Source organism: Musa acuminata, chromosome BXJ1-7 (genome assembly GCF_036884655.1).
Source record: "Musa acuminata AAA Group cultivar baxijiao chromosome BXJ1-7, Cavendish_Baxijiao_AAA, whole genome shotgun sequence".
In the NCBI taxonomy this organism is placed as follows: Eukaryota; Viridiplantae; Streptophyta; class Magnoliopsida; order Zingiberales; family Musaceae; genus Musa; species Musa acuminata.
The window spans coordinates 39,689,686-39,712,392 of record NC_088333.1 but is presented as its reverse complement, the minus strand read 5'-3'; the positions used below and the strand labels follow the sequence as shown (position 1 = coordinate 39,712,392).

Sequence of the window (22,707 nt, the reverse complement as noted above, 5' to 3'; positions counted from 1 at the left end):
GATAATACAAGAACAAACATTAGTGAGATTGTATGGTTGACACTGTGACACATGGAATGAAAGATCATTCATTGACTACTACTTCCCTCTCTAGGTGTTGTTTTAGGTTGGAAACAACAACACATCCCTCTCTGCTCCAAAACCTCACGGTGATGCATCAAAGGAATGCTCATCCAAATTGACTTCACAGATCTATTCGGCATTGGAATGAGAAGATGCATGCAGTTTGGGTGTCTCCCTTCGGATGATATATCCCTCCACATCCTTTACATAGAACTCAAAGAGTTTGTGTACAAAAGAGAAAGTGATTCCTGGTTTCTGAAAGAGATGCAGCGATTGGACTGAGGATATTTTGATGCAGATAAACGCAGCTGAGCTTCTTCTTTCTTCTCCTGTCACTCTGGTCATGAATCAAAGCAAGACTTTGATCAGGGAATCAGAGGAGGGCTTCATGCAGGAAATCCAATCTTTCCCTACTGACCAAAGTCATCCAAATGTGTTGTAAGCCACACTTGGAGTTTGCTCCTCTGGTGGAAGCTTGCACAAGCCAATGAAGATCTCCAAGCACTTCCTTTCTGGGGTTAGATGGAGCTGATGCAGTGTCTCATACAAGGAAACATAGTTAGGCCAACCAAAGTGGGAGTTGCTTCTCACTCCAAGTTCAACCTTCCACACCAAAATAATGAACTCATGCGAATTAAGATATCCTTTTTCTTCTTCTCTCCCTCAAGAATTTTCCATTATCGAGTGTAAATTCTATTCTATAAGCTCTCAAGCTCTTATCCATTTTTCTTTTCTATAAAAGAAAAGAGACAAAACTAACCTTACAATAAACTATTAAACTATTAAGATCTTTATAAACTAAACAAGCTGACACCTTCGACAAAGGATAAGTAGTGAAGATGAAATTATTATCGATAATATTATATATATATATATATATATAAAGAGAGAGATTATTTTCGAAAATCAAAATTTAAAATGTTAAACATAAAAATATATATTATTTTTCATTATTTAAGTTACAGTTGGATTGATATGAATTAAAAAGGAGAAAAATAGGAAGATGTGTTTTATGAACAAAGTGTAATGTATGAAATTTTTTTATTGCAAATATTATTGGGAAAATTTGACAAGAGATTTAATTAACATCAACAGCTGACTATTCCAAATATATTTTTTTTTTATTGCAAACGCAGTTATCTACACTCATATATTGAGTGCCTCTCATTAATCCATGGTTTAATAAAAAAAAGAAAACCATGGCTCCACAAGAAGCTCTTCAAGAGAGGCCTTTGATCCAAACTTCAATCGCAACTGTTGATCAGGAAGCACGCTTATCGAAACATCTGATCTAGGACGATCACAATGGCCATGGCGAGAGACGTGTTAAGATCCGATTGGACGACGAGGCGAAAGACGTCGTCGCCGAAGGCGACGCCCCCGACGGCCTGCTTCCGCTGGATCTCCGCCACCGCCCGCCGCCGCTCGTCGTACACCGTGCAGCTCCGCCGCGAGTACGACCCCTCCACCCCGTATCCGGCGCTGCCGCTGCCGCCGCGGAGCGGGGTCACGTGCGCGAGACCCTTGCAATGGAGCAGGCTCACCTGCCTCTTCACGGAGTAGAGAGGGTTGTCGACGTCCTCCCCGTTGTAGATCAGCCAGGTCTCCCCCAGACTCAGCTTCTGCACTCAAACCCGGGCGAGTCAGTAACCGATGCGAACTGAGTTAACTCAGACAAATCGTCGGAGTTCCTATGCACATTACGCGTAACCACACAGAGCTGGTCGTACGTACCTTTCGGCGGGCGGTGACCAATGGCTTCCCGGCGGAATCCATGAGCACGAGTTCCCCGGCGCTCCCCGAGCCGTAGATATCGACTCGGAAGACTAGGTTTCCCTCGGCATCGAACACCGTGAACCCGTTGCAGCTGAACAGAAGAGACTTCCGCCACACCGTCAACACCGCAGCGCCATCCTCCCGGGTGGCGCCACAGCAGGCGGGAAGACTCGGGAGATCGACGCACGAAGCAGCGGTGTTCGGGTAGACCCTCGTCATTGTCCGGCGGGCGTTTGCAGGCTGGCGGCGGCCGGAATCACGGAAGGAGAGAGAGAGGGAGAGAGTCTGTGTTAGATCTGTTATCGGGAAGAGGAGAGCGCTCATATATATACACAATATATGGACTAAAATACCCCTTCGAAAGAGTCCTATTTACCTTAATTTTTTTATCTTTATAAAAATCCTAAAAAATATTAAATAATAATTTAAAATACATGAATAAAAAAACGTCAAATGAGACTAATATTTCGAGTAAAATAAATATCTTAATTAAGTAGGAATCAACGTTTCATCTTAACCTAAGTCTAGATTTTGTTGGCATTCCATATTAGACTCCAACGATATATGTGTAAAGTTGTCATCGACAATAACGAAGGTTAGCAGTACATTAATTCTACTTAATGTCTTGATATAGTTTGGGTTTGTGGTGTGAGTCACTTGGCCGGTCGACAGTGACTCGATTGACTCCGCAAAATAGTGAGTACGCCGCTTTGGTCTTTGGACGGCTTATTTGCGTTTGGTCAAAGATTTTGGAGCTATTTCAATTACATGATACCGATATATATATATATATATATATATATATATATATATATATATATATATATATAATTATGTTATAGAAAATCACAATTTTGTTGAAAGTACGGAGGGAAGAATTAATGTGAGGCACGAAGGGAGTCAAAGAATCATAAGGTGGTGAACGAATATGTTGACACGTTTTGGTAGGTGGCTTGATCTCGACCATAGGAATCGTCAAAGCCATCATCACACGTGTTAGAAATGTAATTGTAGGACCAATCAAATTCCTTCACGTGGATTCTAAGCGTGTCGGGAAGAGAGAGACTTCATCTCATCTTTACTGGCACTTGACTAAATCTATAGAAAGAAAGAAGCAGAGAATTTAGACCAAGAAAAGAAGAGAAGCGAGAGAGAGAGAGAGAGAGAGAGAGAGAGAGAAAGCAAGTGGACTTTGAGGAGTCTAGTGAGGAAGCTATCGCCGAGGCTCACCCAACCTCTCCACATCCTTCCTTGTGGGCCAACTTGGCGGAAAGCTAATTTTGTATTCTAGCAACACTACACTTCATCAAACCAATGGCACGGTGAGTGCACTGATAAGGAACCTTCGAGAAAGATGTCTCTACCAAATTAACTTTTCAAAATTGAGAGCTCGAAAGATTTTTTTTTTTTTTTAACACAAAGTAAATTATGAAGATTTGAACAAAAAATTCTACTATCAATAGTCAAAATTTTATCAGATAAAATTTATAATTATCAAACCTTTGATAAGTAGATCTAATATAAGATTTACAGGATGATTTAGAGCTTTGACTAATAAGTTTTTCAAGATATCACATAGATTAGATGGTAAAGACTTTGACTAATTGATAATAAGATTTTTAAAACCACTGATAGTTTTATCATTTATTAAAATCTTCAGAAAAAAAAAGAATGAACGAATATCGTGAAGGAAAGAATGAAAGGTTAGTGACACGAAGACATATGATATGATGCATATAAAAATGAGTGCAAGCACTTACTTTCCCTTACATAATTATTGCAAGCACTTTTGAGATACTGTTTAACTTATAATCCTAATCAATGCACATTATAAAAGCATGCTAGAGGAAGTTTAGATGAGCACATATGAAGCTTTTTGGATATAATAATCCTCTCAGTGGTGATTGTTGTGATTAGGCACTTTGTGTTGCAACAGCTTTGACAAGGAGACATACTCAACCCCTGAAACTAGGCAACATGCTGTGGACATGCCAACCCCATTTTGTCCCAAAAGCTGAGCTATGGAATTAAGAGGAATGAATGCCAATTATACCAAATCTAAGTGGCTTGCCAACATAGCACATTGGGGATTCTCCATGGAGGGGACACAAGTGCATGACAAGCAGCTTTGGCAAAGGCAGTGTGTAGGTTCAACACAGCTCTAAAGAAGGGTTATAATCAGAACTCAATGGCAAGACAAGGACATGGAGATGGCCACAGCTCATAACTCTGGACATGCATCAGATGGGCACACAACCTCCTCAGGAGACACTCACATGGCACACCAAATCCATGGTTTTTTTTTTTGTGGTGGCTAATGAAAGGAGAGGATTGTTTCTAGAGCAGATAAAGATGACCCAGCTATGAATGTGTCCTCTTGAAGCTGTAGCCCTGCACATTGTTTCTGACCCCACCCCCCCTCAACCCTCAAGCCACTGATGCAGCAGAGGTGAATCCATTGCCTTCCAAGCTGCAAGCCTGCAGCACACAAACATGGGGGGCTCAATTCAGAGACATCAGCATGTGTTTCTGTCCTGATGAGTCCAAGAACACCTTAATAAAGCTAAATTACAGCAAGGTTTGGTGTATCAGCTTCAGCTGGCAGTTTCAGCAGGAAATTTCTGGCATTGTAGATTAAGTTTTTTTGGGTTTCCATCAAGCATATAAAAAATAAAAAAGGTAAAGAAAAAGACTTTTTAGGTGGATATTATAAATACAAATTCTAGAATGGTTTATATATGATTTCATTAAAGGGTCAGTATGAAATTGTCAATAAAAATAAATGAGAATTGTTAGTTTGGTCCACAATTTTCCTATGCAGTAATACTAATTTTCTGGGTGATCAGAGAAAATTTAAATCTAGATACCTCTCCTGAGTTATTTCTTACAGAATTTGCTTCTGATGCAGCAAATGGTGGGAGAAAAATGATTGTTCCAAGCAACACACAGCTAGAAAGACATGCTGTAAGAATATTAGCAGAAGATGCAACTTGACCACTTCTCATCTGAAACTATAACAACTACAACTTTCCCTAAGCTCACTAGGTTTTCACACATCAAGGTTAGCAAGAGTTCAAGGTCTAGCAGAAGATGCAACTTGACCACTTCTTATCTGAAACTATAACAACTACAACTTTCCCTAAGCTCACTAGGTTTTCATACATCAAGGTTAGGAAGAGTTCAAGGTCTAGCAGAAGATGCAACTTGACCACTTCTTATCTGAAACTATAACAACTACAACTTTCCCTAGGCTCACTAGGTTTTCATACATCAAGGTTAGGATGAACTCTTCCTATGGAGCATGAAATCCGATGACATGTTAATTAACATCCAATATATTCTTGCATCTAGCCATCTTTCCTGTGCTCTAACCTAGCGAAATTATCGCCGAAATTTAATTTTGTCTGCTCTAACTAATGAGCCGTTCATCATCCTGTAGCTTCTATGAACAATTGGATAAGTGAGGTCACCACCAGAAAAGATATATTGAGATTCCTGAATGAGATAGGGGAAAGTTGAGGAAGAGATAGTGGCTTCACAGAGATACAAGAAATGATTGGCTGCTTGAGAGGGACTGGCATTTGGAACACCATGTGATGTAACATGTTATTGTCAAGGGTATGAAACTGTGGTTGCTTTCATGGCTGTTTTCTTGGAGGAAGTGAACTCCACAGGATGGTGATAAGAAGATTCCCTGGAATTGTGTGTTTCAGGGCCCCTCTTCTTGCCCATCTCATTGTGGACTTTGTTAGGTTGGCTATCAAATTAATGGCCATTAGGGATGATTCTTCCACTAGGGTTGTATCTAATTGTCTCTTGCTTTCACTAGGTAGGGTTGGATGAGAGACAAACACTGTTTCCACTGGTCGGATGATGCAATAGTTAGGTCATTCTCAGCTTGACATGCTGTCCTTTTCTTCCATTTGCAAGTTCAGTGAATTATCTATTGATCTATACAATGTTAATGTGTGAAATAATATGGAGTAGGTTGCAGATGCAGGTCATGCTTTACCAAGATATAATATGGAGTATTTTGAAATGAATATGAACTAATCTTATGATAGTTTATCATACACCCATGTGTTTCTTGGATCCTAGGATTTTTTTTTCCCCAGTATTAGAGATAATGTTCAACTTGGAGCCTCAGAATAGACATTCTCAACTCTCAAGTGGAAGAATTAAGGTTCAACCTTCCAGAATTATACTACCTCAAGTCAAGAAAGACTCAAAAAGTAAAAACAACCCCCTATAAGAAGATGCATTGTATCAGTACTGTGAATGGTGTTGATGACATGACGAAGGGAAGATGAAAACAATGATAGGGAAAAAAAATATCAATATTTTTTTTGTATATATATATGCCTGAAAATTTTGTCCAAACATTTGTCATTTTGCACCACAAAATCCAAAGAAATATATGATGATTAACATTGGTGGCATCTCGCCTTCCACCACCCTTGACATGAGAATTAAAGTGATAATGACTGTGTTCTAACCAGTGATTAAACTTAGGTAGCAATTGGCCAAGCACGCCAACTGGGATGGCCCTAAACAAAAGAATCTTTCAGAAGAAACATCAGCATATGGTCAAGCTGCAGTTTGGTGCTAATCTCCAGTGGATCAATCAAAGATTCTTCTGGAAATGACTTCACCAAGTGACAAGCGACAAAATCCAAGTTGGATGGGTGCACTAGTTAGGAAGCCAAGAAAATTAATCTATTATAGAAGAACATACCTCACTCTTCTCCCACGTAGAGTGAGCAGTAGTACACGTCAAAGCTGCATGAGAGAAAAAAGAAAACACTGTCAAAGCTGGAACTATATTGAATGACTCACAGGGCGATACAGTGACTTTAACCAGATAGTACATGTACCTTGCCGTAATGTAAGCAGCCAATGGAAAACTACCTCTTCTGATGACCAATACAAGACAAAAGCAAGAGTTCATCTAACGATAGTACCAAAGTTACATGCTCATGAGAGGCCACCATTTTCTTCAACAAGATATTGCACATGTATGGACGAGTTGGAAGAAGTGTGGCCTGACGTTACCCACTCCATTCTGTCTGGGTGTACTTGCTGAGGAGGAAGATGAGTTTGACAATCCTTTCAAGAAAACATAAAGAGAGAGATCACGCTCATTGACACAATCTAGACAGACTCCACTCACTACTTACAGGCAAGTGCAAGGTGATGGCTGAGTCACATTACAGCCATAAAGGGTCAACGCCCACCATCATGAAGTTACCACCCACCACCACAAGGGCAGTGCACGGAGAAAAACCAATCTATCCCTAGTTCCCCCACCGAGGAGTTTGATTCTAGGGAAGGAAAAGCTACTATCTTCCGTGCAAAGGCTAGTGGAAGGTACATTGTAAGTGCTAGACCAACTAAAGATAAAGGATGACATATTGTGCATCCAACAGCTCTTATGATAAGGATCTGCACATATGCAGTGATAAGATGCTCAAACTAGGTGAGACGAGAAACCATGAAACTTTTGATCACAAATAGTTTTGAACAACAAACAGTGAATAAAGTAATACAAATGCAGTAACAAGGAAATGAAGCATAACGATTCCTTCATATTATGCATTACAAAGTTTGAAAACCTTCCGTCCAAAGCTCTTGGTCAGAAAACGGTGTGCCACAAAGCTCTGTGAACAAAAAGGTAAATTTCAGGCTCTGTTGGTACATATAAAAGGTGAAGAGCAAAAGGTACATTCAACATTACTGAAGTAAGAATTACAAAGATATTGCAGAACTATGAAAGAATATGTAATGAAGAACTGTTTTATAAGCTCATTAGATATGGCTGCTGAATTCTAAATATGACTTGCACTTTTAGGCTATTCCTCATGTCCATATAGGACAGTGAAAACTCATAGCTGGACATTATTACCCGTTGCCACGAAATACATCTTCATGAAAGTGTTACTAGATTTACACCATCAGTAAAGTGTTACTAGATTTACACCATCAGTAATTCCATGTGTGAGTTGAACACGGAACCCACAAAACCCTCGGAATTTGATATGTGAATATATTTGAAAGTTGAAACATGGACAAATTGGAACTATTTGTTAGGGGTGAACTAATGTAAATCTAGTTTTGTTTGGTTTCTTATAATTTGATATTTCTATTTGTCCCTTCCTTGCATATGGAGGAAGAAGACATTTATTTGCTCTTCAGAACTTATCAATGAATACAAACCTTCTGGTCTTTCAATTTATGTCCAACTAGAGTAAGAAAAGCTTTTGTTCACTGGTGTTTAAACTAAAAATTAATAAGTGTTAGTTCTCATTAAAACAAAGGATACATACATACATACAAGTGTTAGTTCTCATTAAAACAAAGGATACATACATACATACATACATACATATATATGGACAATATTAAAATTATTGTCGTCATATGATCGAGTAATATCATAGCTATACTTACAAGTTATTGTTGGAAGTTGGGTCATTACAAGTTATTGTTGTCATATGATCGAGTAATATCATAGCTATACTTATTTAGTAAAAACTCTAATTCTATTTCACTACTTTAGTGATTATCAGAATATTTCTTGAAACAAGCAGGGACTTGCAGTTCTCCATGTATCAAGTAAAGTACTAAATATGTTAAAGAAGCCACTATAAAATAAAGAGTGCAATTGTTAGGATAGGATCTCCACGTGATAAAATCTTCTCTTCTTTGCAGGAGAGAAGAATCTCCATTTCGCAAGACTCAGGCCAACCTCGAGGGGCTAAGCCATTCAGTTTCAGGTTGCTGCGTAATTATCACTTGACTTTTGAAGTTTGAATAGTACATTACCACGAATTCTTGTAACAGAAATCCAAAGAATATGTTCTAAGATCATGAATAGAATATTTTCACGCAATGTATCTGAAATATTTTAGTTAAACTATATCTCCAAACAATATAGAATATAAAACTTAATCAGGGCCAATATTAGTTTATTGGATAATGCAACGCAGAAGTAATGTTAAGAGATCATGGCTGATGTTGTATGGTCAACTGATAACAGTGGTCCTAAGTTTCAGAAAGCTAGTAAGTTGTATTTCTGAAAATTACGCAAATACATACATTATGGTACAAAAGAAGAATGGTACTTCAATTACCATTAGGCATGGCCACAATCACCGGTCTCCCTCTGAATGGTTGCATTCTAATGAAGCTCTTAAACTATTTTCTTACCACTAAAGGCTTGAAATACATTTATCAACTATTTTGCAGAATAGACTTCAAAGTTCCAGATATTTGCAAAGAATAGAACATCATCTTTAAATCTTATTATTGCAAAAATATATTTGAATGTTGCTGTTGATCTGTTTTAGTTATAGCTGTCTTTCTGCTGCTAACCAAAGTTCTTGAGCAAAAATCTACTCCATATTGCTCAATATATTGATGATAAGAGAGCACACTTCTAGGTTCTTGGTCAGCATAACACTAGTACTTGAATCCATGCCACCATACTCCTACTTTATCTCCACTAATAATATTTACTCCATTATACAAAAGCAATTAATCTAGCTGTCAACTAACTCAATATTTTCTGCACTTTTGGAACAATGGATCATATGGCATTTTGTTGGGGCTTCTCCAAAATTGCAACATGGTTACCCAACAAAAGTTTCTCTAAGAAAACAACATATGGTTGTTCCAGGGTTAAATAAACTAATAATATAAGAACATTTAGAATATGAAAGCAGATTAAGTGACATGGATAAGACACCATCATTTGGCACATTTTTTGTTCATGCAAGAAGGAGAGATTAGTTACTGCCAGCACAAGCTTGTGCTTCGCAGCAGTGACACCAATAACTAAGAAATATATGAGAAGCACAAGTATCAATATCACTTTTGAGGGACAGTAAGCCAAAAAGAATATGAAAGGACATACAAAAAACTATCAGTTCACTGCAACTTACCTAGACAAGCTCAATATAAGCCATTGGTGCATTATCTCCTCGCCTTGGTAGAGTTCTGATGATTCTTGTATACCCACCATTCCTATCTCCATATCTATCTTGTACCTCAGCAAACAATGCATGAACAATTTGTTTCTCATAAATAAAGCCCAGTGCCTGTCTCCTTTTATGGAGAGAACCATCCTTTGCCAATGTTACCATCTTATCTACATACTTCCTCATAGCACTTGCCCTGGCTCTGGTAGTTTTGATCCTACCATGCTTCAGCAGCTGCGTCGTAAGACCACGTAGGAGAGCTCGACGCTGATCCGGGGGCCGATTGAGTTTTGGGACACGTTTACCATGTCTCATAGCATAGAATTTGCTTCCATTGCTTATGTTGCTGAACACATGGTCAAAGTTGGCAACCCCTGTACGGTGAATAGAAGGATGTTATACCAATTCACAGCAGAAAATTACAAATGAAATAGAAGGGGAAAAAAAACATATTATTGAAAGCAACAACAATGGTACAAGACTGAAAAAATAGGCAGTAATATGCACGGTCATATGGAAAATATATACTACAAATAAAAAGAAAAGAAAACATTAAAAGTGGCGACAGTGAATTTGTCAGGACTATGTGTTGGGGCCCAGTAAGGCACCTAAGAGGTTGGTCTTAACAACACTAGTGAAAATCAGTGAATTTCTTCTCCATGATCTGGAAGATTAACTAGCTTTATTGAAATTGTTCAACTTAAATAAATGCAACCAATTCAAAATCCAATCTCAAAAGTAGCATTTGTTGCATCCGAAACCAAAAAGAAAAAAATAAAACTCACAAAGATTTTTAGAATAGGAGACGTAGTTGTTTCTATGCCCATTACAACTAAAAGTACTTCTTATCATAAGCATTTCCCACAACACAATTAAGGCTAGTGCAATTGAAATTAAAAGTGAGACCATTAAAATTCCTAGTTTGTGCTTCTTCTGGTAACCAGGATCCAATTTAAGAATTGAAAATGAATACTTTATAGTTTTTTTATCCAAATCTTTATCTAAAGAGCCTTTTGTGATCAAAACACAAAAGTGCCAGTAAAAGAAATCCAGCTGAAAAAAATAAATTGTAGCAAATGGCACTTAAAGGATGCTTCTAATATCGGAATACTAGAAAATGCTAAACCACTAAAAAAGGTCTCTAACAATCTATTCTCGATGCCAGATTAAATATTTATCAATCATTGGATTAATCACCAAACATCATAATAGTCCAAGCCCACACAGATGCATATAAATCATGAGTACCAATAGATTCTTAGTTTGTTTGACTAGGCGATCTTGGAAAACAACTGCTCTTTGCAAATAACACTCCATCTGACAGACTCCAAAAATTGGACATTAAGACCAACCTAACCTTGATCAGTCTCAATTACTCCCCTAAAGAAAGTTCTCCCAGAATTCTCATTGACAATCCACAGTCTGGATTATTTTGGCGTATGTTATATAGAATACCTTCGTTTGGTTCTTAAGAAGTTGCATGTTTCTTTATCAAATTCCTTACTGAAAGAATAAGACAAAAGGATATCAACATTAACCATAGCCCTAATCATCTCTGTCAGTTGTAGGACAAAACTAGGCTAACCTGAAATACTGCCCTGCCAAATCAGATTTTGATCGACATCATCAAAACAATATTTGGATCTAACAGTAAAGAAGAGGAATCTTACTTCAAGATTTTAAATTTTACATGGTGGAGAGATAATTTGGATTCTTGACCAATCTAAACTCTCATTATCTTTAATATGCAGTTCAATGAGTCTAACGATCTTCAAAATTTTACTTCTACTCGAAACGTAATAAGAAAATGGAAGAAATGTTATCCGTCCAACTAGGGCTTACGCGTTGACGAAATTTAGTTCGAGATGGAATAAACAGAGCAAGAGCATCATTTACCAATGCTAACAGAGAGGAGAGGAGTCATGGGAGCGAGGCCGGAGAAGGACCGCAGCGGCTTTGCCTGTCCGCGACCGGAACTCAGCCGAGCTGAGCAATGGAAGTGCAAAGGGGTCGGAAAGCGAAACGAGGGGAGGCGCGGAGAGGGAGAGGGAGAGGGAGGGAGGGCAGAGCGAAGCGAGGCCATGCTCCATGTCGAGAGAGAAGAGGAAGCCATCGCCATTGGAGCGAGGAGAAGCAGCAGCGGAGATAGCAGAAGATAGAGAAGGCGATCCGTGTTACATCACAGCCTCTTGTTCGCTTGCGACTGGGATGTGGCTCCATCAGGCTACAAGATTCGTGCTGAGACTTGATTTGTAACCTCAAGATTCGTGCTTCACTCCGGGAATGCCTATGTTGGCCATTTAGGAATATGAAAGATCTTTATGACGACAATTATAGTAATTATTTACCATTTATCCTTTCCTATGTCAATTTCATCTATTCTAAACAAAAATTAGAGTTTTAACAACTCAAAAAAACTTAATGGCCAAAATGAATTCCATCCGATTTTGTTAGATCTTAACTAACTCAATGAACAACACTAAGATAGTGTCTTAAGAATATGATGAGTATATTTATCATTAAATTTAGCTAAATTATTTTATTTAGTGATTAATTTAAATAAATTTGATATATTAATTATCCCATTAGATTCGACTCGTCACGATATAAAGTCACCGTTGGACTATATCCATCTCGTATGCACTATGTTAGGATTTGATCTGAGTTATACTGGTGGGTAAATAACTGTCAACTTCAGTTTGATCGTTTTGATTAATGATTGAGGCCAAACGAAATTAATTAATCAATTATCATCAAAATAAAATAATTTATTTTTCTTAAATTTATAAAAAGAAATTTGATTCTTGAACTTCTTTCACATCATCATGCCATGCCATGTCATTATTGACGTATCAAATTATATATATGAGTCATGAAAAACAAATCTACTCGTGACAATAAACTAAAAAGAGAACCTAACAATCCACCGAGGATTGGTGTTGTTGGTGACAATGTTTCTCAGGCCTTCAGAGTCAAGACATTGGAACACAGCCTAAACCTCCATCCCAATAACCCATCATGGTTGTCTTCAAACCAGCAACACACAGGCTTTTCCCATCTAATGGGGAATTGACATCTCTCATTTTGCCCCTCAGACAGGGAAGCAGCAGTCATCAATCGTCCACAAGAGAGGAGCTGCAGCTTTTCGACCACTCGACCAGCAAGCTTGCTACACACTGTATCTGACCATAATAGGTAGTGAATGTCAATGGATATTCATGTGGATTACTGTCTCCAGTCAGTTGATTATTGGAATCCTTACTTGACTGCACTGTTACTGGACATCGAATCTCTTTAAGGAAGCTTAAGCTCAAAAGAGAAAAGACCTGACTGCATCGTAAGATTCACTTAACGTTACTGAACATGTTGACCTTTGTGACTTCATATATTTCCACAGCTTCCATCTTATCTCACTCACTGTGTTATCTACCGCAAGCAGCAGCTATGTCGGGTGCGAAAATGGCGACCCTCCAGCCATGAAAAGCTACAAGGCTTCTCTAGCAGATGCGGTCCATGATGACCAGAAAAGCCATTATCAGCTCAGTATCGGTGTACGGCTGAATGATGAGGCTGAACACATCATCGCCCAAAGTGACGGACCTGTTCACTTTCTTGTGGCTTATTTGCGCCACCTCCTCGCCATTGCTGTCCAAAATCTTGCAGTCTCTTCTTCTGAAACAACCCTCGGTCTTGAAATGTGGCAGCGATGATCGGTCGTCTGGACTGTCCATGTACACCTCCGCCTTGTCGCGGCCTTGAAGGATCGATCGCCTTTTCATGGAGAAGACGTGAGTTCTGCACTTTGGATCTAAGCCGTCTTCGCCTTTGAATCCGCTCCACCTGTCGTGCATGCTCAGTATCTGCTTGATTTGTGATAGACATGATTAGAAACAGTCACAATGCGATTCAATACAGAAATTTGCAGCATTCTCAGTATCTGCTTGAGTTATCTGCATTTGTGCATATCTAAGCTTAGTCACTGAGCTTAGCTTCTTAAGAGATTATATTATTATATAATTTATAATTATATTATTATATAAAAATTTAATATCAAATATATCAATTGCGTATCTTTCGATACTATTCAGAATACTTATTTTCTAACACAAAAAAGGTTAAAAAAAATTTAAGATGATTTTAAGTGCTTCGAAGAAAAAAGTAAGACGACGCGAAGATTGACGTTGATTCATGTATGACTACCAATTTGGTTTCAGCTTAATCCTCATGAATAAATGATCAAATCTTCTAGTTTTCTTTTTTTTATAGAGTCTATCTATAACTTTTTAGGTGAAATAATAAAATGAAATTGTGAGAACCTTTTAGGTCTATGTTCTATCTCTATTATACTATAATCATTCGATGTTATTCAGAATATCTTTATCGTAAAGAAATAAAAGTTGGACTTTTCTAAAGTGATTTTAAGTGCTTCAAAAACAAAGCAATCCAAAGATAGACTTTGACTCATATATGACTACCAAAATTTAGTTTCAGCTTACAACTGATGAAGAAATGATCAAATCTTTTAGATTTCTACTTTCTAAGTCTACTCTCTAGCAGTTGAACTATGCTTGGGTTTCCTGTTGAGCTGATGCAAGCTTTGTGCTGTGATCTATCTCTACCAAGAGAAAAAGTAGAGAAGGTAAAGCAAACAAAGAGAAGTAGAATCTTCCTACCCGAGGCCTCAAAGCCATGAGTGCCTTCCCATTGGCATCCATAAGCAGCAGCTGCCCTGCAAAACACTTGTGCTTCCTCGAGTAATTGTCGACCCGAAAGGCCAATCTCCCCTTGCTGTCATAAATCGAGAACCCATCCGTTCCGTGGAAACCCATGCTCGACTTGTTCCATACCGTCCAAATCGATGGACGGGCTGTCGTCGTCGCGAGCTCTTCGTCGTCGGTCTTTCTCAGTGTAGGATGAACTCTGGACATTCTTTCGGCGTCGAGGAGCTCTTCTTACGGCGCTGGTTTTATATGCATGAAGAGGTGAGGAAGGGGAGAGACGACCGAGATTAGCGTGGAGGGAAGCGTCTTTTCTGTGGGTGGAATGGCAAACACGGAGGCCGAGTAGTATTTATAGGCTCAGAATCCTTCTTTTAGGGTTAACATACACTGTATCAGTGGGAGTTACAGAGGATCTGAAGTCTCTGATGACATGACTGTCCTCCTGTCTTTGTTCTGCGGAATATGATCGAGTGCTGCCGGGAATGAGATTCCAGCAGTGTTGCTTTGGCCGAAAGCTCAAAAGCACGGAATCTTAATCCGGCCACCTCGTGCCGTTCGTGGTTTGCTGAACTGGAGGCTAAGTGTTAGATTATGTGATTCTGTATAATTAAATAAGATATATTATGAATATGATTGAATTTTGATTACAGTTATCTGATCTCTTAGGAGATACACAGATAACAGATATTCTCTTAATTACTTATTCTAGACCTCTCTTGTAATATTTTCTCTATCAACAAAAGATAAAAATATTTTTCGGGATAGATTGAGATTAAATATGATGTAGATGAAGTCAATCGCCTTTTTATTACTATATTTTGAAGTCTTAGAAATGCAAAATTATCACTTGTCGTAACTTTTGTTTTTCGCTTGAACACAATCTTATTAATGAATCATGATTATAGCTATATTTGCTTAAATCGTATGGCATCCGATCGATATTTATTTATGATATTTTACTAAATTATTTTTTATGTTTTGTTCGGATCAATATATATATATCGAAAGCATCGATGATACGAAACTGAAAAGAGAGGTTGCATTGTATGTCGACCATACTAAACCCGTCGAGATCAGCACAGATCAGCACAAAAGAGACACTCACAGGTTTCGTTCCGTTCCACAACGCGAAAGGTATCTTAGCGATCAACATGGAAGTTGATTTTACTGCAACCTTCTCGCATTGTGGGATGCAAATGGGAAATGGTGTCTGTAGATTCGTTTCTTTTGCTTCTCAAGGAAGACAGTAATCAAACCCAATGGTACAGTTGGGCGTCCCGACACTTAAAAGAATCTTGCAAGAGAGAGGGATCGCACGCACTCACCGTCAACTCTCTCTCTCTCTCCAATGCGCGTACGAGAAGTGGGAAGGCTGGAATTTGCAGACGTCAAAAGCCTCGTCGGCTTCCTTCCATCCAAACACAGAGAGAGAGAGAGAGAGAGAGTCTGTGTGCGTGGCTGAGTTGACTGTCTTCTCTGATGCTTTAGAGAGAGAAAAAGTGGCTGATGGCAAAGGTTGTGCTGAACAGCTGAGAGTACGCTGATACATAGCATAGCAAACCATGGAAAGGAAGAATTGGCCGACATATATGACTGTTGGTGGTTTCAGTGAGAAGGGATCAGAGAGAGCCATTTATCTCTCATCATTCCTGAGAAATTAGAGTTATTGCATGGATGTGTGGGTCGAACTTTTCCTTATTTTCTAAAGAGATTGATGAACGGACGAATAAGTTCATAGATCACATCGCATCCCGAAGCACAGTGGTGGAGTGGGTGGCCTCCAATTTGATTCTATTACTGTTCCATGCTATTATTCCTTTCTGGAGGCAAACAGCTCTCTTCATATTATATTTATAATACTAACGATATTCGAGATATATATATATATATATATATATATAATATAAAATTTATTTTCAGGATTTAAAATTAAAAAATAAAAAATCTACCCTCCAAAAAATATTAAAATAATTATAATCAATGACAACAATAAGAAAATCATAAAATTTTAATTATTTAGATTTGACTACATTGATATTTTGTCATCATTGATTTTTGAAAGAGCCATAAAATTTAAGAAGTTGTCAATGATAAAAATATCAAAATAAATAATAACAACAATAAAATCATAAAATTTTATTGACATTGAGATATGCAAAAAAATCATATATATATATATATATATATATATATATATATATGACAAAGCATTAAAGTTGGAAATATATACATTAAGGCTAAACATCAAAATTAAGTAATTCACCGTTTATAATTTGAAGAGGCAAAGACTCAAGAGGAATTATAGGAACTAAGAACACCATGATGAAGTTATTTCCACCCTAAAGATGAACATATTTCAGAGTACAATTCAGGTCTTCCTGCTCCAACTGGCTTTCATTTCCAGAACAAACCTAGCCCATTTGGCAAGGTTTGGCTCAGTTAAAATACATAAAACACTGATTAGGAGTAAAGATCTTGCAAACAGGACAGTAATGAGATGAGATTTACATGGAAACATAGTGGAAGAAGAAGCAAAACCCACACAAGCAAGCACAACAAGATAGTCCATATACAATGACCTCTGCAAACCAGAGAGTGGAGCAATAGACTCACTTAACCCTGCATGCTGGAAGAGCACCCGGCGAACATTGCGCATTCGGAGTCGGCTTGCAGCTGATGCTGCTTCCTGCAAGCCTGTGGTGCACCCTGCGATCGGGAAGCACACTACTTCCGAGTGCCTGAAATGAGCTCTCGCTGCCGCTGCTCGCTTGCAGAGGCTGGAGTGTCTCCACGACGTCGCTCATAAGAGGCCTTGCTTTTGGGTTGTGGCTCAAGCAGTAGTATGCCAGGCTACAAGCCTTCTGGGCAGCTCTCACCGAGTACTGATCCTCCAACCTGGGGTCGAGGACTTGGAGCAGCTTCCTCTTGTCGTTGAGCTTGGGACGAGCCCAATCGACCAAGCTCTGCTCCTTGCTTGGGCGCGTCTTGTCCACGGATCGCCGTCCTGTCAAGAGTTCGAGAAGGACAACTCCAAAGCTGTAAACATCACTCCTGGCTGTCAAGTGACCTGCTCATGCCATGGATATGATCATGGTGAAAACTAAAGGCAATCGAAAAGAAAGTCGAAGTAATGAATCATATACTGCCAATTTAACCATCATAGAGATTCCGTAAGTGTAAAAACTACTCAGTTATCAAAACCTAATATTATAGCATATAAAACTGAAGTTAGGACATGGAAATAATTCTAAGTTGTCGATGTCAAGATGCAGGACCTGTCATCACATACTCGGGCGCAGCGTAGCCATAGGTTCCCATTACCCTTGTCGATACATGGGTCTCATCACCCTCTGGACCAGCCTTTGCAAGACCAAAATCGGAGAGCTTGGCTGTGTAATCCTGAGCAGGTGAAGAAGAGAAACAGAAAATCGAAGTTAAATGTCAAAATCCACAAATGAGTCACGAAACATTTGCATAAGAAACACGAAAACTATAAATTGTAAGGAACCGAAGAGAAGGACAATACTTAACAGAGTCCAATAAAATATTTGAAGTCTTAAAATCTCGATAAATAACAGGTCTTTCAGCGTTATGAAGGAAAGCTAGCCCTTTAGCAGCACCAAGTGCAATTGACATTCTTGTGGCCCAAGATAGTGGAGCCGCTGTCTCTGAAAGAAGAAAAGTCAGGTTGAGATGGAAATTATTAGTACGTAATACGGTAATAGTATAATAAGAAGTTTTTTTAATGAGGACAGAAAAAAAAAATTTGTAAGTTACAGACTAAAATCGGCATCAATCACAAAAGTGCAATTGGTCGAGCATCAAAGAGAACTGAAATAGCTGAAAGAAAATAAAGCTGAAATCTTTGACAGAAGAAACCGAAGGAAATTTTCAACCAAGGAAATCCCTGCTTATGCCCTCTCCATGAGAGACATCAAGATTGCTTATGTGCATACAAGTTATAGTAGTCAAAGATAACTAATTTGCAAGCCATTTGCACTTACACATGCTTCAATCCCAAGGTCCATTCACCTTGTTAATACAATGTCAATAAATTAATTCAACAAAATGTAAAATATAAAATTACTGCACAAAATTATATGTTTGAGAAATGACCCAGTCTTATTGTATAGCATAACTAGGAATGGCACATAAACTAGCATTACCCTTCAAAGACCTTGTTATATTGACTTCAAAGATATTTACGATACAAAAAGATACCATTAAAATAGGAGAAAGTAGTACAAGAAGAAGCCTAAAGAAACCTCTTTTCTAGTCCTTTGGTTTCAGCTTCAATTTCTAATCATACCTCTCATGCGCTAACATCTGCACATTCATAGTCAAGTCACGTGGAAGAAGAAAATTTTATAGGAGTCATGACCATCTTTGACCATCATGTTTCAATCACCATTTTGTTCCTTGGTGAGCAAGTTAAGTTGTTGGCTAACTAACAGTAACACCCAAAAAAAAAAAAAGCAATCCATTCAATTGAATTCATGAATCAATCCCTCGATAACTTTTGTCAGCCAACCATCTATTAATCAATTGCAGAATAAATATTCGGATGACAAAAGGCAGGAACTTATGATATATAACAGCAAGTACTTTATCATTCATAATTAAAAATCTCCTACAAAAATTCTACTTAATATAACCAAGAATTTCTAGATACCCTAACCGTCCTTTAGGATATATTAAGTATGGTCACTAAAAGTTTATACTGAAACTAAATACAAACATGTATCATTTTTAAGCATATTAGAACATTGAGAAACTTAACAAATTCATCAAGGGCGTAAGAATGCATCAAACAACAAAGATACATACTAAAGTAGAGAAACAAATGGCAGAATTAAGTACTTCGAAACAAGTGGTTCTCCAGACTTCCACGGAACATGAACTCGTAGACGAGCAGCCTATGATCATCTTCGCAGCAGTATCCAATCAACTTCACTAGATTAGGATGCCTCAATTGTCCTAGAAAATTAACCTCTGTCTGATAACACAAGAACGAAAGTCAAACTCAAAAAGAACTCTGGTGTATAGTCTTGAAATTGCTCGATAACTTAGGGCAGAGATATATCTTTTTGTGTGTACATTTGATATTGATGGAACCAAGTCATTGCAAATAAGCATGCCAACCACTGATGAGACGGTGAATTAATTGTAGCTTAGGAGACAATAATCCAGATAAACTATATAGCTTTCACAAACCAACTTACAAGCCATTCTCTGTGTCCCTGGTGACCATCCTTGTCGAGGACCTTGACGGCAACCGGAAGCGATTTGAGACCCACTCTCACATTTTCGTCTATATAGCCCTTGTAGACAGTGCCAAACCCTCCTTCACCAAGAACATAATCCGGCCGGAAGCTTTTTGTAATAGTCTCAAGCTCGAACAATGTGAACGCAATCACATCAGTGTATATTGCAATGTTTCTCGAATCCTCAATGTGTCGCGGGGTCGAAGGATCACTTATGTCTGAGAGAGTACGAGTATGTTTTTTCTCAGGAGGGGCATTCTTAACAGGTATTTGGAACATTTGAAGCTGCTGAACTGCACAAAAAATGTTGCTAAAATGATAAAACCATCTACTTGAATTAAAGCACAGCTTCCACATAATTACAAATTCTTTCATCATGAAATAAGAATATAAGTTGATTGCTTAAGAGACTATATCACATTTAGAATGATGATATGGGCAACTGGAATTACTATGACAAGTTGACAACAATCTTGAAACATTTCATTCTTACTTCCACTTACAAAATTATTCTGGCCTTCTAACAAGAGAGAGAGAGAGAGAGAGAGAGAGAGAGAGAGAGAGAGAGAGAGAGAGAGAGAGAGAGAGAGAACAGCATGAGCTACCTGAACAATGTATAAATCACAAAATAAACTAGACTGGAACGAGATGATGTACGCATGAAAACTACGCAATACCACATCAATGTTGACGAAGAAAGACAGAGGCAAAGGAGGAGAAAAAATTGAACCCCATAAGTCGAAACACAAAAAGGAAAACCTAAACCTTCGAAGATCTTAATTCAGGAGGCCGAGTCCACCAAAAAGATCCAACATTTCCAAAAGTTCAAGATCAACTAGTTTCATCGGTCAAATCCAAACCACAATGCCATCAAAAATCACTCGGACAAAATCGAAATCGGCGAAACCCCAAGTCGAAGATCAAATCAACAGGAATGAGGTTTTCCCGACCAATCCGGTCCACAATCGAGGCAAAACAGAAAGAATGGCTCAATCCCAATCAAGATTAAGGTGGGAAAGCAGCAAAAGGAGGGAATTTTGGGGAAAACGATAGTGAAAGCTGTCACCTTGCGCGTGAGCGGCGACGACGGCATTCTCCTCTCTGGTTCCGCAATTGCCCATCTTCGAAGCCTTCTCTCATTCTCCGTCAGCTCTCAAACCCCTCTCCTCCCACGCGATGCTAAGCCTTCCGCGACTCCCCAAACCCCTCGACCGTGGCAAGAAACCACAGACGAAAAAGATATATTTATATATACACACGCACGTATAAGAATGTGCGTGCGTGCGTACGTGCGTGCGCGTCACAGAGAGAGAGAGAGACTGAGAGAGGAACAGAACGAAGAAGAAGAGAATAGTGAGAAAGGTGAGCTTTTGCTGTCTCCCGTTCCTTCTCCTGTCAAGAACTTGGGATTTTTCCCAACAAGCACACCAACATCATCACCTTCCAAAGATTCCCTAGCAGAGCATTCTTCCCCTGTAAGCAAGCGTTGTGAGCAAGTGAGGCGGTAGAAGAGAGTGCATTAGTCTCAGAGAGAGAGAGAGAGAGAGAGATCAAATGGACACTCTCTCATTTGTGGCAGGCATCATCTGCTTCCTAGCAATAAACTGAAGCAGAAGATGTTTGGCTCGGAGCAGTAGCATCTGCTACATGTCACAGAAGCAGGCGAAGCCACATGCTCTGCACTAGATTAATCTTTCGGAAGTGTAACCAGATCTGACGCCCTGCGTGGGCTCTGCGAGCAGACTCGCACGCGATTCCTGGAGACGGAATTATACAATCTCAGGTGTGTCTCCCAAAGCAAAGCTTTCCTCTTCACAGTATACACAATGAAGTCCAAGAAAAACAATCTTTTTTATCATGGCAAATTCAACATTGCGGTCATCAATTGCTTGAGCTCAAGGAAAGAAGATCCAATCACAGTTCAAGTGCATACTGATGCTGACTCTCTGATCTCAGGTGAGTGTCTCCCAAAGCAAAAAAGCTCCCTCTTCACAAAATACACAATGAAGAGAAGTTTCAAGGTTTAATCCTTTTATCATGGCAAATGGCATCATAAATTGCTTGAGATTGAAGAAAGAAGATCCAGTCACAGTCTCTGCACTCACTGAGGTAGACCTGTAACATAAAATAGGCCATACATTTGTAGGGTAGTGGCAGTCATATCAGTGGCTGTGGACCAGATTGCAGGCCTAAGTCTTCGAAGTTGGTGGAGATGGACAACACACCATGAGCTACATGTAATGCAGAGAGATAGCGAATGAATTGGTCTTTCTTTCTGTTTGCATGGGGAGCAGTGGTGGTGGTTCCTTAGCTATTAATTAATTGGAATCCAAATGGTACAAGTGAGTCAATGAACACATGAATCATAATGAGGTTTCATCATTACATAAAGATTCATGCCAATACTCTTTGTTGTATTGCCTCCTTCCTCACTCAAAGTAGCGAAACAAAACAACTTATCTCTTAAACAAATGCACATCCAGCCAATATAAATTCCATCATATCATGTACCCAATTTAATCTTGTGAGATTGTGGTTGACTCAGATGGTTTTGTATCCTTGTCATTAAATGAGAGGGGTGTTCTGAAAGCTTCGAGATGTGGGTTTGAGATCCCACATTCATGCCATACCTCTGCCTCCACCTGCCCAGCGTCTGCAATTGTATAGTGCAGAAAGGTCAGTGGAGAGAGAGGTCTTCAAAAGAAATGGATTCCAATGCGGTGACAGTTGGAGGGAACGTGAGGATGGGATCCCTCCGCCTCGGCATCAGTATGGCATGATGAAGCTAATTAATGGTTGGTGGGTGATCCGAATTCGAATCCGACAGGAAAATGGAGGATCCGACTCCGGATCCAAATATAAGAGCGTTGCACTAAACCATTCATTATCCAAGTGATATTTCGACAC

At 38.9% G+C, this 22,707-nt stretch overlaps 4 protein-coding genes across 6 annotated transcripts; all 4 read right to left on the bottom strand.

The window, feature by feature from the left end:
- Nucleotides 1-1,090: 1,090 nt before the first annotated feature.
- LOC135680039 (protein LURP-one-related 8-like) lies at nt 1,091-2,134 on the bottom strand. The gene is made up of 2 exons (XM_065194024.1): nt 1,798-2,134; nt 1,091-1,685 (listed from the first exon to the last, which is right to left on the bottom strand). The coding sequence occupies exons 1-2, from the start codon at nt 2,056-2,058 to the stop codon at nt 1,338-1,340; spliced, it is 609 nt and encodes a 202-aa protein (XP_065050096.1). The 5' UTR covers nt 2,059-2,134; the 3' UTR covers nt 1,091-1,337.
- A 5,182-nt stretch (nt 2,135-7,316) lies between these two features.
- Nucleotides 7,317-11,986, bottom strand: LOC135679340 (large ribosomal subunit protein bL17c-like). Its single transcript, XM_065192983.1, has 3 exons — nt 11,712-11,986; nt 9,780-10,189; nt 7,317-7,496 (listed from the first exon to the last, which is right to left on the bottom strand). The coding sequence occupies exons 1-2, from the start codon at nt 11,932-11,934 to the stop codon at nt 9,780-9,782; spliced, it is 633 nt and encodes a 210-aa protein (XP_065049055.1). The 5' UTR covers nt 11,935-11,986; the 3' UTR covers nt 7,317-7,496.
- A 1,186-nt stretch (nt 11,987-13,172) lies between these two features.
- Nucleotides 13,173-14,855, bottom strand: LOC135680038 (protein LURP-one-related 8-like). The gene is made up of 2 exons (XM_065194023.1): nt 14,489-14,855; nt 13,173-13,675 (listed from the first exon to the last, which is right to left on the bottom strand). Exons 1-2 carry the CDS (start codon nt 14,741-14,743, stop codon nt 13,313-13,315), a joined length of 618 nt encoding a protein of 205 aa, XP_065050095.1. The 5' UTR covers nt 14,744-14,855; the 3' UTR covers nt 13,173-13,312.
- Nucleotides 14,856-16,859: 2,004 nt separating this feature from the next.
- LOC135679339 (probable serine/threonine-protein kinase PBL8) lies at nt 16,860-21,875 on the bottom strand. 3 transcript variants are annotated; one of them, XM_065192981.1, is made up of 7 exons: nt 21,734-21,875; nt 20,867-21,557; nt 19,759-20,093; nt 19,397-19,532; nt 18,068-18,204; nt 17,812-17,935; nt 16,860-17,603 (listed from the first exon to the last, which is right to left on the bottom strand). In XM_065192981.1, exons 2-7 carry the CDS (start codon nt 20,919-20,921, stop codon nt 17,146-17,148), a joined length of 1,245 nt encoding a protein of 414 aa, XP_065049053.1. In that variant the 5' UTR covers nt 20,922-21,557; nt 21,734-21,875; the 3' UTR covers nt 16,860-17,145. The 3 variants fall into 3 exon arrangements, with proteins under 3 accessions (XP_065049053.1, XP_065049054.1, XP_065049052.1); XM_065192982.1 differs by having other exon boundaries at nt 19,759-20,018; nt 20,867-21,799; XM_065192980.1 differs by having other exon boundaries at nt 20,867-21,797.
- Between the last annotated feature and the right edge of the window lie 832 nt (nt 21,876-22,707).

Bases quoted from the DNA above. Each gene is read 5' to 3' on its own strand.
- LOC135680039 (XM_065194024.1), bottom strand. From the start codon at position 2,058: ATGACGAGGGTCTACCCGAACACCGCTGCTTCGTGCGTCGATCTCCCG. The intron at 1,686-1,797 runs GTACGTACGACC...GTTTGAGTGCAG, and splicing joins TGGTCACCGCCCGCCGAAAG to AAGCTGAGTCTGGGGGAGAC.
- LOC135679340 (XM_065192983.1), bottom strand. From the start codon at position 11,934: ATGGCGATGGCTTCCTCTTCTCTCTCGACATGGAGCATGGCCTCGCTT. The intron at 10,190-11,711 runs GTAAATGATGCT...TTCACCGTACAG, and splicing joins TCTCCTCTCTGTTAGCATTG to GGGTTGCCAACTTTGACCAT.
- LOC135680038 (XM_065194023.1), bottom strand. From the start codon at position 14,743: ATGTCCAGAGTTCATCCTACACTGAGAAAGACCGACGACGAAGAGCTC. The intron at 13,676-14,488 runs GTAGGAAGATTC...CAAATCAAGCAG, and splicing joins TCATGGCTTTGAGGCCTCGG to ATACTGAGCATGCACGACAG.
- LOC135679339 (XM_065192981.1), bottom strand. From the start codon at position 20,921: ATGGGCAATTGCGGAACCAGAGAGGAGAATGCCGTCGTCGCCGCTCAC. The intron at 20,094-20,866 runs GTGACAGCTTTC...TTTTTTGTGCAG, and splicing joins CGTCGCCGCTCACGCGCAAG to TTCAGCAGCTTCAAATGTTC. The intron at 17,604-17,811 runs GTCCTGCATCTT...TGGCATGAGCAG, and splicing joins GCCCGAGTATGTGATGACAG to GTCACTTGACAGCCAGGAGT.